This window comes from Mesoplodon mirus (assembly GCF_964341445.2).
Source record: "Mesoplodon mirus genome assembly, chromosome: 1".
Lineage (NCBI taxonomy): Eukaryota > Metazoa > Chordata > Mammalia > Artiodactyla > Ziphiidae > Mesoplodon > Mesoplodon mirus.
In genome coordinates, this window is record NC_138976.1 from 88,428,644 (window position 1) to 88,446,143 (window position 17,500).

General features: G+C 45.1%; 1 protein-coding gene across 4 annotated transcripts in view; it reads right to left on the reverse strand.

Moving 5' to 3' along the window:
• Positions 1 to 17,500, reverse strand: part of LOC309798752 (transducin-like enhancer protein 1) — an 88,865-nt gene that overhangs the window by 1,505 nt on the left and 69,860 nt on the right. For all 4 annotated transcript variants that reach the window (XM_082611328.1, XM_082611327.1, XM_082611326.1 and 1 more), the window contains 4 exons: positions 7,120 to 7,369; positions 5,118 to 5,365; positions 1,810 to 1,957; positions 222 to 372 (listed from right to left, as the gene is read on the reverse strand). In XM_082611328.1, coding sequence (XP_082467454.1) covers positions 222 to 372; positions 1,810 to 1,957; positions 5,118 to 5,365; positions 7,120 to 7,369 — 797 coding nt within the window. The remainder of the gene's footprint in view (positions 1 to 221; positions 373 to 1,809; positions 1,958 to 5,117; positions 5,366 to 7,119; positions 7,370 to 17,500) is intronic.

A 17,500-nucleotide genomic window follows, 5' to 3' on the forward strand; every position in this document is an offset into this window, starting at 1 on the left:
CCTTGTATTAGGCAATTTTATCACCTGCTGACTTTTCCCAACTCAGGGAAACAGATGAAAACAGACATCCCTATGCTCTGAGGGACATTTTAAGACAATAGAATTACTGCATCCAGCTGCTCAGAGAACATTTTTTCCAGATATCATCTCCACTATATTTTTTAGAAGTATTTTCCATTGAGGCCATCAACATTCCCCGGTTTCCTTCCAGTTGAACTCACCACAATAAGCAAATTTCAGGGAGAGCACACAGCTCTCGTGGAGATGCAGCTGGTACTTGTCAGGTTTGTTCACGTGGAGAACTTCCACGTTGCTGCTTTCCATGCCCACGGCCAGCCACTCCCCAGTTGGGCAATAACCAAGGGAGAATATCTACAAGAAGCAGAAGAGGCTCACTGAGTATTCTGCCCAATAGACTTAGGAAGTGAACAGACAACAAGAAGAGGGGAAAAACTAGCAAGAACAGGAGGAGGTAATAAGCAAAGGCAAAGTCTATAGGACAACCATGCGAACCCAGATAAGTCAACTGTTAAAGACCTTTATGAAACAATTGGAAAAAAATAAAAACAACTGCAACACTTATGTCATGGGTGATAAAATCAAGAAATTCTTCTTAATAATAACGGTATTCTGTGTGTTGTTTGAAAGGGTTCCTTGTCTTTTACAGATACTAACTGAAATACTTATGGATGAAATGATATAACGTGTGGGATTTACTTTAAAATAATCCAGTGTTTGGGGGCAGGGATGACAGATGAGACAAGACTGGTCATGTGTTAGTAACTGTTGAAGCTGGGTGATGGGCATATGTGGTTTATCATATAATTCTCTGTACTTTCATATATGCTTGAACATTCTGTGTTCTCATATATTGAATATATTTGAAATTTTCCATAAGAAGTTTTAAAAAAGGGCAGACCAAAAATAGGATCCTACCCATAATGGGAACAAGGAAGACTATAAGAAACTCAACAAAATTTTGACAGGGACATGAAATTTAGTTGCATGTATAGCTGTTTTCCATTTCTGTCCTATTTTTCTGACTGGAATTATTAAAGAAAAAAAAGTAAGTAAATAAGTCACGATCAAAAGAACAATTCCACCATCAACAGAAAACACTTAAAATGGCATGCACTATCTTTCCCCAAACAGGCCTAGATTCAGACACTTGACATCTAAATAAGCTCCACAATCCACAAAGTTGCCATTTTTATATCATTTCAAAGCTCCGTAAATCGAGTCAGCCATGAGTCCAGTGTCTAAGGGGTGAGTAATAAAATGGGCATCCACTGAGATACCGCTGTATTTTTTAAGCTCCCTGATTTAAGCAAAATAAATCCACTTGCAGAGCTGTTACACTTTTTCTCTACTCCTTGTGATATCCCTGCCTATTTTTCAAGGTCTATTTATATATGAATAAAATCATTTCTCGCCCCCACATTAGATGGTGAGAAGATGGACAACAGATCAGACCCTGTATATTCTTCATGGCACAAATTTCTGAAACGAACTCATATACAAGTAAAACTAACACGGCTTAACCTACAGCATTTTAAAAACCAGTCTAAGTGTTTCGGGGTGGGGGGGAGAGGGAGTGTGTGTGTGTGTGTGTGTGTGTGTGTGTGTGTCTGTGTCTGTGTGTGTGTGTGTGTGTGTGTGTGTGTGTGTCTCTCTCTCTCTCTCAAATTAAAGCCCGGTCTGTTTGTCTAGCTACTACTCTTGGGGGTACGAGGGAGGCGGGGAGGTGTGGGGAGGGCGTGCGCCACACACAGAGCACCGCGTGGGTTCCAGGGAGGGACAAGCCTGCACCTGGGAGGTGAAGTCGTGCTGCTGCAGCTGCCGCCCCTCGCGCAGGTCCCAGGACCGGACCGTGTTGTCCAAGCCGCCCGTCCAGAGCTTGGTGCCATCGTTAGAAATGTCAATACAGCTGGCCCCGTCTGTGTGGCCCTGGAATTGCCTGATAAAACAAACCAGATTGAATAATGATTTCCTGCCAGAGCTCAAGGTAAACACTGTTGTGTTGTTAGTTTTGGACTCGCTGTGCGTGTGTCATCTCCTCGGTGTCTGCTGATGTGCAAGATCAAACCAACCTTCCCCCTGAGGAGGAGAGGAAACGGCACCTGCAGACTTTCTTTTCCTTTTTTCATGATCCAAGTGCTGAAGAAATGGAATGCCGTTTTAGGTCACCACACAGGAGAAGTTAAATACGCTCCTATAGCTTTTCTTACAAATCTGTCTGGAAGGTAAAATTCCTCCCAGGTCTGGAAAAGTGTTTAAGTGTGAAAGTGGGGAAAAAAAGACAAACACACAAAATCCCAAGTGTATTCCTTAAAGAAAGAAGCAGGCTTGGCCTATAACTGTGCAGGCCTGAATCACCACATCACCAGCTCGGGGCCCAGGAGCACTCCCATTTTCATGAGTGAGTAACACCGCAATGCCCTTTGTGCCAACAAAGCATGAGCTCATGTATTTACTCAACCTCGCCTTTTCTATTCGAAAGAGCCCCACATGAGGAAATCTGGACTCCTGGAGACAAAGGGGCATGCCGGCCTCCTGACTCAGAGGTGTGGGGCAGAGACAGAGCTGATTGCTGACTGACCCCTGGGCACAGCCCTGCCCTCAAATCTGAGCACAAGGCTGTTGTTCTCTTAAAGGGGAAGCTCGTGCCTCAGTCAAAAACCACCACCAAAGAACAGACTTGTGGTTGCCAAGGGTGGGGGGCTGGGAGGGATGGACTGGGAGTTTGGGGTTAGCAGATGTAAACTATTACATTTAGAATGGATAAACAACAAGGTCCTACTGTCTACCACAGGGAACTCTATCCAAACTCCTGGGATAAACCCTAATGGAAAAGAATATAAAAAAAAGAATGTGTCACTTTGCTGTACAGCAGAAACTAGCACAACATTATAAATCAACTATACTTCAAAAAACAAACAAACAAAAAACAAAGAACCACTACCAAGGACAACCAGCCAACAGGGATTTGCTGAGTGTGATGCTCTGCCAGGCTACAGGCAGGGCTTGCCGAGGGGAGGTCGATGTAAGCCACCACAGGGCTGGTGGCATGGGGGTCATGGACCTGGTTTCGCAGGCCAAGAGGGAGCTGGCAGAGGAGTGACTGGAACAGGTGAGAAGTGTTCCGAGGTCTGATCAGGATGGCGAACAAGGCAGAATCCATGAGAGAACTGCTTGGAAATTTCAACACCCGGAGAAAAGTTTCCACCGCCTCTCCTTCCTATTACCTTATTATTCCCGCAGAGCTCCCAACTTTAAAGCTGAGCTTGGAATTTAAAGGGCATGGAGGAAAAGACAAGAGCACCACTGTTGCCCTGAATTCTGAGACAAGATGTGAACCATCACTCCAAAAATCTCTTCCCTGAAAACTACTCAGAGCTTCCATCCTGGTCCTCTCCCCCATGCACCCCAACTCTCTGCCTCAAACGTCCCAGCCTGCATCCAAGGCTTTCCCGCTGGTCTGGAGCAGTCCTGCCCCACGTTTCCAAAGTGCTGCTTTTCTGTCCTCAAACAGCTGGTGAAACCCAGGGACCTCCTCTTCATTTCATCCTGATTTTTTTTTTTACCTCTGAAACTCATAAAGTACTTTGACTTCTTGAAAACAGCTGTGTTTCTCTGCTGACCTAAGCTCTTGGTGGGTGTTCCTTCATCCCTCCGTCCACTTATCTCAGTGCTACCCTCAGGTCATGCTCCTAGAACGCAGATCCTAGGGCTGTTCAGAACATGCTGGGTCACAGCAGATACAAAGATATTCAGGAGACTCCGTACTGCCCTGTCACACACAGTGGCCGCTAGCCACGTGTGGCCTGTCCAAACTGAGAGAGAGTGAAATGTGTGAAGCAGGCCAACATATCCAACAGGTACTTACTCCCTGGGGGCCGGCACAGAGTAGGGGTCCAGAACATACAAGAGGGCAGAGTGCCTGGGCCCCATTACAGCTCCTCCACAATAAACTATCAGGATAACAGCAGTGCAGAAGTGACAAGGATTAAAGAGATGAATATTTGAAAAGCACTTCGAATGAATATTTTGGGAGAGCTATTTATTAAGTTGAAAAAAGAAAAAAGCAGAAAGAAAAGAAAAAACAGCCAACACTTGCTAGGCTGAAAGTTTGAAGGGGCTGTTGGCTTGGCTCCGTTTGTTCACTTTGCTCATTCTGAGCTGCCCGGAGAGTGACAAGAAAAATAACTGCCACACTGTCACCCACACACAGGGACAGAGCCTGGTTCGGTGACACTCAGTAGATTTCTACAGAAACGGCTGAAGAAGGAGTGAGCTGCTATAATCAATTCCACAGCCCGTCCCTTTCCCTTCAGCTCTGGGCCCGGAAGCACGGGAGGAGCCCTGCTCAGTAACCTACAAGTCTAAAAATGCACCATGAACAGTGTTCCTGAGCGAAGACAAACTGTGACACAAAAGGGCGAAACACAGGCTCGTTCTGCCGTAGATGTTTAACTAGTTCTTCCTTTTCTAAAGACTTTTCTCTAACATCCCTGATGTGAGCACCGACTCAACCAGAGGGAGTGAGCTGGCCAGAGCCGAGGAGGGACACAAAGGTGGCAGATTCCAAGCAGCTGGGCTCGTTCCTGGGTGAAATGACCCCTGGACAGAGCTTATTTAGTTATTGAGAAACACAGCTACTTTAAAACCATTTTGTGGGTGAAATTCGTGGAATCTCCTCTTCTAACGTCCTTTTGTTGATTTTCTTTCATCCTTTATCAGCTGGCTCCTGTGCGCATATACGAGGTTCTAGGCAAAGCCAAAAACATCTAGTATTGAGGACCTTTTGTACCTCCATCTAATCCATGGTATGCTGCCCCTTGGCAAAAGCCAGGAATGTTTTTTAAACAAATCTGGCATGTGTCCGTGGCTGAAGAATGGGAACATTAGGGAGGTAAATATAAAGCCTGGGTGACGCCCAAGCATGGCCACAAGACCATAAGCCCTCTGAGGGCAGTGATACGGTACTGACACCCAGATCCAAGCCTGGCACGTGTGGGCTGAGCCTGGGGGCAAGCAGAGAAGCAGGGGTCATAGGGGGCCTTTTGACCCAGGTACTCAAGCAGGGAAGCCCCACTCAGGAAACCACCCCTGCTCACCTCACCAGCGTCTGGTTGTGCAGGTCCCACACAGCGATGTTGCCGTCACTGCAGCACGAGAAGCAGACCTTGGAGTCGGGGCTGATGGCCAAGGCGTAGCAGGCGGGGGCCGAGGACGTCAGCTCTGCCTTGATGCGTGGGGTGGGAGCCGCCAGGTCCCAAATGGACAGGGTACTGGCTTCCCCTCCCACTATGAGAGTGCAGCCATCAGGGAGCAATTTGCAGGAACGGATGTAGTTATCCCTGTTCTGTGAAATAAACATAATTCAATTGTTATAATGCATGACCAAGCAGTAACAATGCCATATTCTCTAACTGCTGTCTGGGTTGTTGACTTAAAAAGTGGTATTTCATGGACACTACCAAAGCAAGCCTTCTGTAGTAAAGATCAGGATCTGATGGCCACTGGCTTCTTTGAAGTCGTAAACAAAGCAAACTCACAGGATTGCTCGGCCTGTGTGAAGGCTTAGATATAACTGCCACCGAAGCCCAATTTCCTGCTGAGTAGACGGAACTGAGATGATCAGTGGATGTAAGGTAAGGATACACGTACTTCTTTACAAAGAAACCACTTTTCACAGCTAGTTTATAAACCTTTGACCTCATCACCCTCCATTATTTACTATTTGGAAACTGCAGACACACTACCTATGCTTTGGTTTTCATTACTCTTAAGTTTCTGCCTAAGGCTTGTACTGTGTCTTTATTAGCCAAATAGATCCTTGTCTGAGACTTTAACATAGCTGCTTTCTCAAGTTGTAACATGGCTGCTGTGATATTTAAGCCTCTCAATCCAAAGGCCAAAAAAAATGAATAAAAAGGCATCTCTCCATCAAAACCAACACATTAGAAAAGGAAGGTGGAACCTAAAATGACCCCCGCCCTCTCCAACAAAGAAATAACTGCTATCCTTTGACCCAAACAGATACAGTCAGAGTCTTTAGTATGCTTTAACCATGGCCTATTGTTCAAAGATTAGAGAAACTTTAAGCAATGTAATTTCAAAAAAGATGATGAGTGTTACAAAACTCTCCTACCACTGGGTTGCCAAAAAGCTTGTCTGGGTTTTTCCGTAAGATGTTTAAGTATGTTTCCTTATGTTTAACTTTCATTAATGGCTATATTTTTAAGTTATTTGATTGCAAAAAAAACCCCCAAGAACTAGCCCAAAGAGGCTTTTCGTCTCAAAAACACAGTCTTCGTTTTGGAAACACCCTCTCAGGAATCTGTGCCATTTGCCAGGCAGGCAGCAGGTAAAGGGTACCATATGCCGAAGCAAAGTGCAGGCAGACACCCTACAGGGGGCAGGGCGGCCTATAGTCCACTTAAGGCCAATGGTACGTGGTGTGTAAATCCTGTGGTTACTGTGTAGAGAACATGTCCTGACGTATTCTATGATCCTGAAAAATGCAACACAGTATTGGCTGGGGAGAGGCAGGGTAGAGTAGATGCCTTGGGGAAGCATTCCCATCACCCCCATTCTGCTGAAGGCTGCCCTGATTTCTTGCAGTGTGATCTAGTAACTTGTTCCTAAAGTTAAGGTCATAAAACTCAGCCAGGTCTCCCTGAAAACACAGACCCTGTTCAGAATGGTTTTATGCCACATTATCAAATGTTTACTCTTCAATATTTATCCAAAGGCTGTAGGGAAATTAAAAGTCGAGGGGAGTGCATGGCTCAGAGTCCAGGCCTAGCTGCACTCCATCCATTAAACGGGAAACCCCCTTCTGAATACACATTCAAACAAGGACCGCTTCTGTAAACTACTGTTAAAATATGTTTTAAGAGAAATCCATCAACTCTGGGATTTAACCACTGAAACAGCAACAAATGAAACCTTCACGCTGAGGGGAGAGAGTGGGGAGAGCTAAATAGCTAACACAGGAAACAGAATGGGTTTCCATTTCCTCATAATGGGAATAAAACCCAGGCCCCGACAGCGATTTCCTTACTGAGTCTCCAGGAGGAAATTACTCTTGTGCACCAGCTCCTTCTCACTCACCAGACAGTCGAGCTGAGAGACGGGACTCTTGTTGCCGGGGTGGCTGATGTCCCAGACCTTGACGCAGCCCTTGCCGCCCGTGTACACATGTCGCGTGGGGTTGCTGATGGTCACTGCACACACCACCTCCCCGTGGTTCAGGGTGTTGATCTGGCGAGCGTGGCGGGGGATGCCGGGGCCAATGAGGGCGTCCGGGGGGAAGGGGACGGGCTGCATCTGACCGTCCGCAGTAACGTGGAAGGAGTATGCGCTTTGGGGGAGGGGATGGTTAGGGAGAAGAGAGAAGAACAGGAGAGGAGACAGTAAAAACATTTATCATAAAGCAATTAGTCCTTACCGCAGCACGCTTCTATGAGAAAGACAAAGCAAAGATTCTTGCCACGACTTCCTTTTGAAATCAGTATAAGTTGAAGTGTTTACTGATGAAACAAACGAAATAAATAACAGCCAAAGTCTAGGGTGTTAAAAAAGATATATATTAAGTGCTTTTTTAAAAACTTTTTTTTTTCTTTTCCTTTTTCCCTTTTTTTCTGCGGTACGCGGGCCTCTCACCGCTGCGGCCTCTCCCGCTGCGGAGCACAGGCTCCGGACGCGCAGGCTCAGCGGCCATGGCTCACGGGCCCAGCCGCTCCGCGGCATGTGGGTTCCTCCCAGACCGGGGCACGAACCCGTATCCCCTGCATCGGCAGGCGGACTCTCAACCACTGCGCCACCAGGGAGGCCCTAAAAACTTTTTTAAGATTTTTAAACTGTGCTCTTCATTCCGTAAGGCATTCCTTCAAATCCTGTTAAAAAACATTACATGTGCTTCCAAATTAACAAAATACTTCCTTCTTGTACCTTGTATAATTGTATGATGCCTTAGTATAATTTAAAATGATTATTTTTGATGCCTAAGATGAAGCCCTTGAGAGCTGATAATGATTACACACGGTAAACCATGTATTTCAACATCAACAAACAAAAACAGCTTTCTAAACGTACCAATTTAAGGCTTGGACTTAAACTCTCTTTTGCATAATTAACAGAAAATAATAAAGAGATTCTCTTACATCACATGGCTTTGTGACAAGACTTCAAGTTTCCTCCTCAACAACCTCCCTGTCTACTTTGGCCACAAAGCCCAGTTTTATCGAAGGCAGCAAAGCTTTCAACTAAAAGACTACTCTTCCCAGCTTTGCTCTAGCCAGGCATGCCTATGTGCTGACCGACGAGATGTAGGCAGAAGCTGCTGGGTGGCACTTAGTTCATAACTTGAAAGAAAGGGGACCCTGAGGGACATGGAAACTACCTCTACTTTCCATTCAATTTTGCTGTGAACCTAAAATTGTTCTAAAAAATAAGTTTATTGGGCTTCCCTGGTGGCGCAGTGGTTGAGAGTCCGCCTGCCGATGCAGGGGACACGGGTTCGTGCCCTGGTCCAGGAGGATCCCACATGCTGCGGGGCGGCTGGGCCCGTGAGCCATGGCCGCTGAGCCTGTGCGTCCGGAGCCTGTGCTCCGCAATGGGAGAGGCCACTGCGGTGAGAGGCCTGCGTACCGCAAAAAAAAAAAAAAAATAAGTTTATTAATTAAAAAAAAAAAAGAAAAATAATTTACAAAGAGGGAGGGGAGAGTGCCTTCCTTCTTCTCTTCCTCCTTCTTGCTACCTGAACTATGAGCAAGATGACTGGCACTCCAGCAGCGTTTCTGGGCCACAAGATGACTCTGAAGATAGAACTCAATTGCTGAGGGGGATAGAACAGAAAGATAGAATGCAGAGGTCCTGGTGACACTGTGAGACCTGGGGCTGTATCACTGGGGCTGTGATATCTGCCCTGGGCTACTGACAGCCAGTATCTTTTATGGGAGAGAGAAATAAACTTTTATGTTACTTAAGCTATTATTTTCTTCCCTGTTAAATACAAACAAACCTAATCCTAGTGCACACTTCTGTTTCTACACCAAAATCTTAAAGCATATTTTTTCTCTAACAATCTAATTATTTAAACTCCAAGCACTCATATACTACAGATACTAGAAAGCACGCACAAAGAAAAGACCCTGTAGAGGATGGAAGATATAGGAGTGCTAACGTTTTATTTCCCACCCACATCTGAACTAGGCACTTTGAAGACCACTGCTTTCAATTTCTTCTTATTCAAAGCATCACTCGGTGATCTAGAAGTTCAACATTAAACCTTTTCTATAGGTCTGCATACATAAACAATAAATGAAGTACGTAGGGTTTCCTCCCTCCCATAACCTTCTGGAATAAGTCTGGGCCCTTTCTGGAATTTATCACTGGCACCTTGCAGTCCCTTTACAGATCCTAAAGACCTTGGGTATTAAAACAGAACTTAAATTTTCATTTTAATGCTAACTCAAATTTTGAAAAATAACTAAGCATGCACAAAACTTAAAATTGATAGAAGATATCAGGTTTCTACCTGCCTGAACATAAAACCACATACTTCCTTAGCTTGAAAATAAAATACATGCTGTTATTTTCCTTCTATAAAAACAAAATATCAAATATATGAAAAGATTTTTAAAAGAACTTCCCCTTCTCCCTGACCAAAGGACACAATTTTAGATATGTTATCTCCTGGCAAACTGGTTCCAGTAACTAATCTTATATGGCTATTTGGCCCAAATCCTTAACATTACTCTTAATTTGAATGACTGAGTACACATAATGGGAACCACAAAGAATGTCCTAGAAAATAAATATGCATATAAAACAACTACAGCTCAAAGCCCTTATGTCAAGGGTTTGGTTTAGTACCAAACCACTAAATCTCCTATTTTTTCATGCTGAAGTATATTTGATGTACAACGTTATATAAGTTAGAGGCGTATAATACAGTGATTCATAACTTTTAAAGGTTGTGAGTTTATAGTTATAAAATAGTACTCATTATTTTATAATAAAATATATTTTATAATTATAAAATATAATATACTCATAAAATAATACCATTTATAGTTATTATAAAATATTGGTTATATTCCTTGTGTTGTACAATATATCCTTGCAGATCATTTTATACATAATCGTTTGTACCTCTCAATTCCCTACCCCTACTTATCCCTCTCCCTCTTCCCTCTCCCCACTGGTAACCACTAGTTTGTTCTCTACATCTGTGAGTCTGTTTCTTTTTCGTTATTATATCTCCTATTTTTAGCTCACAGTATCCTTTAGTGTCCTTAGTAATGTATCAAGCCCACATGATATTTCAATACATGCACATTACACTTAATTGAACCTATGCCATTTATTATAGGATATTTAGAGTTGGAATCAAATAGCATTGTATTATTGCCCTTGAAGATGAGACCACAAGAACTGGGGTTTAAGTCTATTCACATTGTAAATTATATGACCCAGATATCAGGCACCACGACCTGGGTCTGAAAATAACAAATGAACGGTGGTAAACGCGGGGAGAGAACTTGCCTCTTAAAGCTTTCTGTGCTGTGAGGAAAATGGCAGATGTGAAGGTTAGTTTTTCCGTTCTCCATAAATCAAGGTGGGTACCTCTAGGCAGGCAGTTTCCATCAGGTACCCTTTTAGCAATTCCTGATTTTTAGGGGAAGGAAATTTTATCTCGCTTCAACTGGAACTCTGCTTATTATAGAGTTAAATGTTCCAGATTAAAATAGATGAACAAAGTACAGAGAGCTGTATGCTTGTCTGGAAGATACCCACCTCTCCCCTAGGTGTCCTCTTCTTTAAACCGCACAGGAGGTCTGTGATCATCATACTCAGGCAGTTTAAAATTGATTCACAGTGCAGCAAACTGCTGCCAGAAGCTGTGAACATTCGTCTGTCCCAGGGGATACCCATATGGCTGTTAATACATCAGTCAGAGGGGGCCTCGGAGGAAGCTGGCGCTGTCTGCTGTGCTGGAGGGCCTAATCAAATGAACAAACCCCAGTGAGGCACAGGGCGGGTGTGGCTCACAGAGGGACCCACAGGAAGGAAAAACCAGGGGAGCAAACAAGACAGCTTGGAATCTGTTATTCACTTCCGGGAAGAACACAAACGTCTTTGAGAAAGTCCACATTGATGGCGCATCGTGACAACGTTCAAGAGATGCCAGAAGGAAACTTACCCTCTTTACTGACTGAGGAACTAGGGAAAGTAAGATCAAGCAGGAGGGGGGGAATTTATAAACGGAGAGTGTACATTTATAACTATCAAGCCTAAATTCAGAAAGAGACCAGCCACAAAAGAATGCATATGGTACAACTGCATTTACAGAAGTTCAAACCCAGGCAGGATTCACCTCTGGTATAAGAAGTTGGGGTGGTGGTTCCCCTAGAGACTGGAAGGGGCATGGGAAGGGGTTTTTCAGGTGCTCTCTGTGCAAAGTCACTGGGCTATACACACATGATGTGTACACTTTTTTTCTATATGTATACCTCAATTTTAAAAGCTTGAATTTATTTGTTTATTCAAGAAAAAGGTGAGAGGAGGCTCCCGACCAATGAACACAGTAGGCTGGGTCCACAGCCAGGAGGAGAGCCCAGACTCTGGATTCAAAGGGACCTGAGATGCGGGGGTCCCCCCGGCTCGAGGCCTCACTGACTGTGGTTTTCCAAACGGGCCTAACTACCTGAGCCCTGTAATGTGTCCATTTTCTGATCGACGAGATAGAAATAATAATAAAATGTTGGGGTCGCAGGGGTTGTTGTAAGGAAAAAAGAGAGAGAAAACAGCTGCAAAAGTGCAAAACCCTTAACCGTGCTCGACGCCTGCAGGGGCCTTCGGGAAATGGCAGCATCGATATTAAACACCCGTGACTTAAAAAGAGGAAAGTGAGGCTATGTTGAATCCAGGGCTCTTATCTCGAACAGGGGACAAGTGTGGGGGCCAGGAATGCGGAAAGGGAGGAAGGCGTGGGGGTGGGAGCCAGGAAAGCACAGGGCGATGGAGAGGCCAGGCAAACCAGGAAATTCATAAATCCTAAAAGGCGAGGTGGGGAGACAGCACCAGGCAAAGAGGAGCGGAGGACGTTTGGAGAGAGGATTGTGGCAAACTGTGGGGCAGAAAGAAGGAGCCCCTGGGGCCCTGCTTAGGGGCCACCCACCCACATCCCAGAGCCTCAGAGAATTGAGTCTCCCTGCTGTTTGAATCAAGCGCCTGCAGATCAGGATCTGATCGGAAATGTGGTGGCAGAACTGAACAGAATAAAGCCCACTGGACCTCACAGATTTAAAAACGGAATGAAATCAAACTCTTCAGTCACTGGGCACACGGCAGAGGTAAAGGCACTCAAGAGTCCCCCCAGGTGCTACAAACTGGGAAACAGGACTGCGTTCTGGGGAAGCACATTGTCTTTCCCTAGCAGACTGGCTCCTGTTAAAAAAAACTATGCTGTGTTCCGTGGGCAAAGGAAACCAGGTGTTAGAGTTGTTGGTTTGCTGGAAGTAGAGAGGAACGACAGTGGCCGGACCCAGCGAACAGTAATGAAGAACCACGGACCCCAGAGATAAAGGCTGTGGCCAAGACCCCACTGCCTGTGAACCTGGCCCTCTTGAGGGGGAATCTGTTGCTGTATTAACAGGTATCAAAAAAAATCTGATCATGTCAAAACCTTCCCTGGCTCTTCCAGCTCTTTATGGCTCACCGAGCCCTTCACAATTGTGTCGATGGGTCTCAGTTCATATGATGGCCTTGTATCCTAAATTCCCAGCCGCATGGAACAACGGGCCAGTCCCCTAAAATATCGCATGCTGTCACATCTCCACGTCATGCACAAACTGTTCCCTCCTGCCTAGAATAGCACAGTGTCCCCCTAAGCGCACGTCACTTCCCCCTCCCTCGGCCGGCCTCAACTCCCCAGGTGCCGTGAGTCCTTTCCCAGGACCCTGGCTCATCCTAGAAACCGGTATCGTGCTGAGAACTACAGCCCACGTTTACATTTGTCTGTCTCATTCCCGAGTCCTCTGGGATGACTTCACCAACGAGCATACAGCTGGCACTCAGTAAAACGAATCCGAATGCCCCGAGTCATTTCCTGCTACCTAATCACTTATAAATCGAGGCATGAAAGGTTGCTCCAGCAGCCTTTCATTTGTAAGCTACCAGGTTGCTCCTTGGAGCTTACTCTCCTGTAGCTAAGGAAAGTAAGCTACAAGAAGGTGGGCAGTCTCTAACCACCTGGGCTCTGCCAGGCAACTCTCCCAAGGAACTCCGTCGTCGTCGAACCAAATGTGGCTCAGAGGTGGTACCAACTTTCCCAAGGGGGGAAGGCGGTCCCTAGAGATGGAGAGCTGATGAAGAGCAAAACAAAAGGCTACGAGAGCAACAGTAACAGTGAAATCCACAGCCCACCCCATCGGCAGAACCCGGTGGATGTGGAGCCCCTCAGATACCAGCTGCAGCAGAAGTTGCCACGGGTCATGAGTCTAGGTGCTGAAGAGCATACAGTAAAGTTCAGGAAGTGAGGGGACCCAGGTCAGAGTTTCAGTTTAGTCACTAATAAGATGTGGGGACCACACGGAACTTATTTGCGCCTCGTTTCCCTGTTTTTACAACGTGCCCTGACAAAACCTACCCTACCAACGTGACTGCTGAGGTGTGGGGGAAATGAAATCACGTAGGAAAGCACGAAGCACAATACAGATTCAGCCTTTGGTTCCCACGGCACAGAAGGCAGCTCGCTGTCCCTTATTATTTACAGCAGGGAAGCGGCACAGGGGAGCTTAACAGGCCCAACTCAGCTCGTAAGCAGGAGAGGTCAGCCAACCACAGAAGTGGGGCTCTAACCTTTACCTTAGCCTCCACATCGGCACTACCTTAGACGCTCTCGACTCAAGAGGGCTTGTGGGGCCCATCAGGAGGGAGACACCTACCCTACACAAAAGGAGAACACCAGGCATGTCAGCGTCACTGGTGTGCTTCATTATGGAGCCCTGGGCACAGGAGGCCCTGAGGGCTGAGAGCTGGGGCATTTGGCTCATTCTAAGACAGATGAGAATAATGTTAACTTATGATTTTGGAGGATGCTCTCAGCCTGAAGCACTAGTACAGGGAAGGTGGAGGCTGGGGATGCTGTGATGTGGGGTGGTAAGCAAACCAGAGCCATATTATTCTAAGATTTCAGGGGCAAAAATGTCCTCAGGTATATAATTCATCTACTTCGGGTAAAACCTCTTTCTTTGCCAATGTAACAAGCTCTACCTTTAAAGTTTTTTAGGGTCTGCACACCTAACTCCTAACATCTGTGAAATCCTTTACTTCCTTCATAGGATTTTTCTAGTTTGGCATCTGGGCATCCTCTCAAACAGCAAACATGCAGATCCAGGGGCAATCCCTACCCTATCTGAAGACAGCATTTCTACATCAATGGGGGGCTTTAGGAACAATTAAATGACAAGTTGAGGACTTCAAAGCATTACGATAGAAGACGTTTTGTTTGTTTCCTTATTTAGGTGAATACACGGCTATCCTCATTTTTTAAAAAAGCAAATGCAGAACTTCTTAAAATGGATAGGAAAAAGAAAATGACTAGACAAAGTAAGGAAGAAGAGATGGCCTAGCTGATATACTAAGGAGGTTCTCTGGTCAAAGTCAGCATTTATGATTCTGAGCTCTAGGTCCTACTTCCTCCATCAGTGAAACATTTCCAAATTGTAAATGTGCTGGGGCAGCAACAGGGCTCCTAGGCAGGACAAAGATACAAACCAAGAGATGCGTGGACGAAAAGTAAGACAAAGATAAGTTTAAAATATACAGCCATTTCAAAGCTCAAGTCAAAAATCCTAGCAAAGGAACCAACCACTGCAGGCAAACAGCAGTATTCGATCAAGAAATAGACAAACTATGCCTGGTAAGCTGAAAGCCATTTCTGAAGAGGTGAAGAGGGAGAGAGAGGGAAGGGACAGTTGTCCAGCAGCTGAACATAACTCACATCAAAAGGAAGGGCCTCACACCTCAATATAACTCCAAGAAATTAGCTACACATTCCCAGACCATCAAAAAGTAGAAAAACAGAAGTTAAACTAAAACCCACATGGTGATAATATGGCACAAAATAAGCATGTTACTTTTAGCACTTAATAGACAAAAAATCACCCAAATATCGTGACAAGTAAAAAGGGGGCTGAACTAATTTTCAAATCCACGAAATAAACTAAGCGTGGAATCTAGACATGGTCAACAGAGGGATCAGAGGCAAGATCAGGAATGGAGGGCAGAGGGAGGAGGACTGGCCACCGACACGTCTTCTCAGCTAGAAGCCGGGACTGGCCCCTATTCACTGCCGCAAATCCTGTTTTCCTAAGAAGCAATTTCACCCCAAATGTAGTTCAGATTTTCTCTTCCCTTTAGGCTCCAACTCCAAAAATGTAGTTTAAAGATTTATTTAAACACTAAACAGGTGGGTGGAAGATTTCTCAATTACATATCTAGCAGTAAAACACAGGGTAAAGGAACCTGGAACTTAGCTGGAATCTTAAGCCAAACTATTATTAGTGTGAGCTATGACTGACCTCTAGGCGCTACCATACGAAGCAGGTAGAGCTCAGCCCTCCAAGTATTTATGGAGAGGAAAGCGGTGCCACAGGGCCAGAATAATGCCTTGAGGGGAGAGAGGCGTGGAGTACAACAAAGATGTCAATCTGTCTAAACTTCAGGTTTCTTTCTTATCAGTGATCTCCACAGAGTTCACGCAACAAATTTCCTAAAACTAAAAATGAGTTCAAGTTAAGCTGACCAAACAACAGCAATTAAATTTCACCTTGAGGGTTTGGAAACACAGTCAGGGTAAACCACTTATAAATCAGCATTACACATCTCTAAAATGCAAACTGCACTCTCCCTTGGAAAAGGATGAATCATAGGGTCTTGCGCAATCCTGGGCTCACCCCCCCCCCACCTAGTCAACGGGGCAAACATTTGTTTACTGGGTATCTATGCTCAAGGCGACTTCAGAAGCTTCAGTTCTAGTGGGGAAGAAGCCGACTGAAACATGACCTGTACATAGGATTATAACTCAAGGCCAAAGTGTCGAAAGTGTCACAAGACGTTACAAGGTGCCAGAAGAGAGAGAGCACGTAGGGAAAGGCATCAGCAAAGGCTTCACGAAGGAGGCAGCAGCTGAAGGACAGAAAATATTTTTCTGTCTTTGAAGGACAAAAATATTTCCGCAGGAAGAGGTAGAGGCTAGTGAGAAGGGAAGTTGCTCCAGGTAGAAGGAGGAGGGCTCTTCTCTTCATGGAACAGAGCGTTACCCCATGTGGCCAGAGCACAAGATGCAAAGAACACAGCACACAAGGCTGGAAAAAAAGGCTGGGGTGATACTACCAGAGGGGCTACATCAGGAGTTTATATGCACCTTTTGAAGATATCTGAGCAAGAAACAGACAAGATCAGATAAATATTTCATTAAGGGAAAAACTCACCTATGATCTTAGTGAGGATTTTAACAAATAAGAAGACTGGGTAAAAATGGGAATTAAACAAGGAAGTACCAAAGGCTAAAGTTTGGGTCCAGATGTTAGATAGAATAGGGACAATGCTGGGAGATTGGGATTGACATATATACACTAATATGTATAAAACAGATAACTAAAAAGAACCTGCTGTATAAAAAAAATAAAATAAAGTTCAATAGAAATGAAAAAAAAAAAAAAGAAGAAAAATAGGGACAATGCCTTTAACAAAAAGAAGTAGGAGAAGTTAGAAATGGGAGAGAGAAAAAATGTCCAGGTTGGTTGGGAAACCCTACTGAGATCTTAGATCCCTCTGACACCAAAACAAGTACAGAACAGTGGCAATGTCATCTCGCTCTAGGCCACTGTGATAAAAACAGTGGAAGGAAGCAGGGCGTTCTGCATATGCTGGTTCCTCCACCTGGAGTCTTATGTCCTTCCCCTACACAATTACTGCAGCTCTGAAAACACTCTGAGAATCCTCCCCTGACCCTCCAGATGGGATCAGCCCTTCACAGAATTTCACAAAAACAGTACTCCTCTGTCACAGCTCTTATCTCAATTATAATTACACATTTATTTTTGTGATTACTTAATTAATGCCACCTCTCCATCACTAGGCTGTGAGCTCCCAATAGGGTCCTCTATGCCTAGTCAGCAGATTTTGATGAAATCTGTAGAAGAGAGGACAGGAGGGAGGTGACTGACCAGACTGTAGTAGGCAGATGGTGTGGGAACCTGAAATCACATCCCATAACACAGGGCTGAAGCAGTGGACATACTCAGGCAGAAGAGACCCTTCATGGACAAATGGTGGTCTCCAAATATCTGAAGAGCTGCCTGCCCTGAGGACGATGAATTAGTAGCGCACTGTGTGGTCTCGGGGAGTGGGAAAGAACAGGAGAGATGGGTAAAAGTTCCAGGGAGACAGATCTCAACTCTAGGGCTGGAAGAGTTTT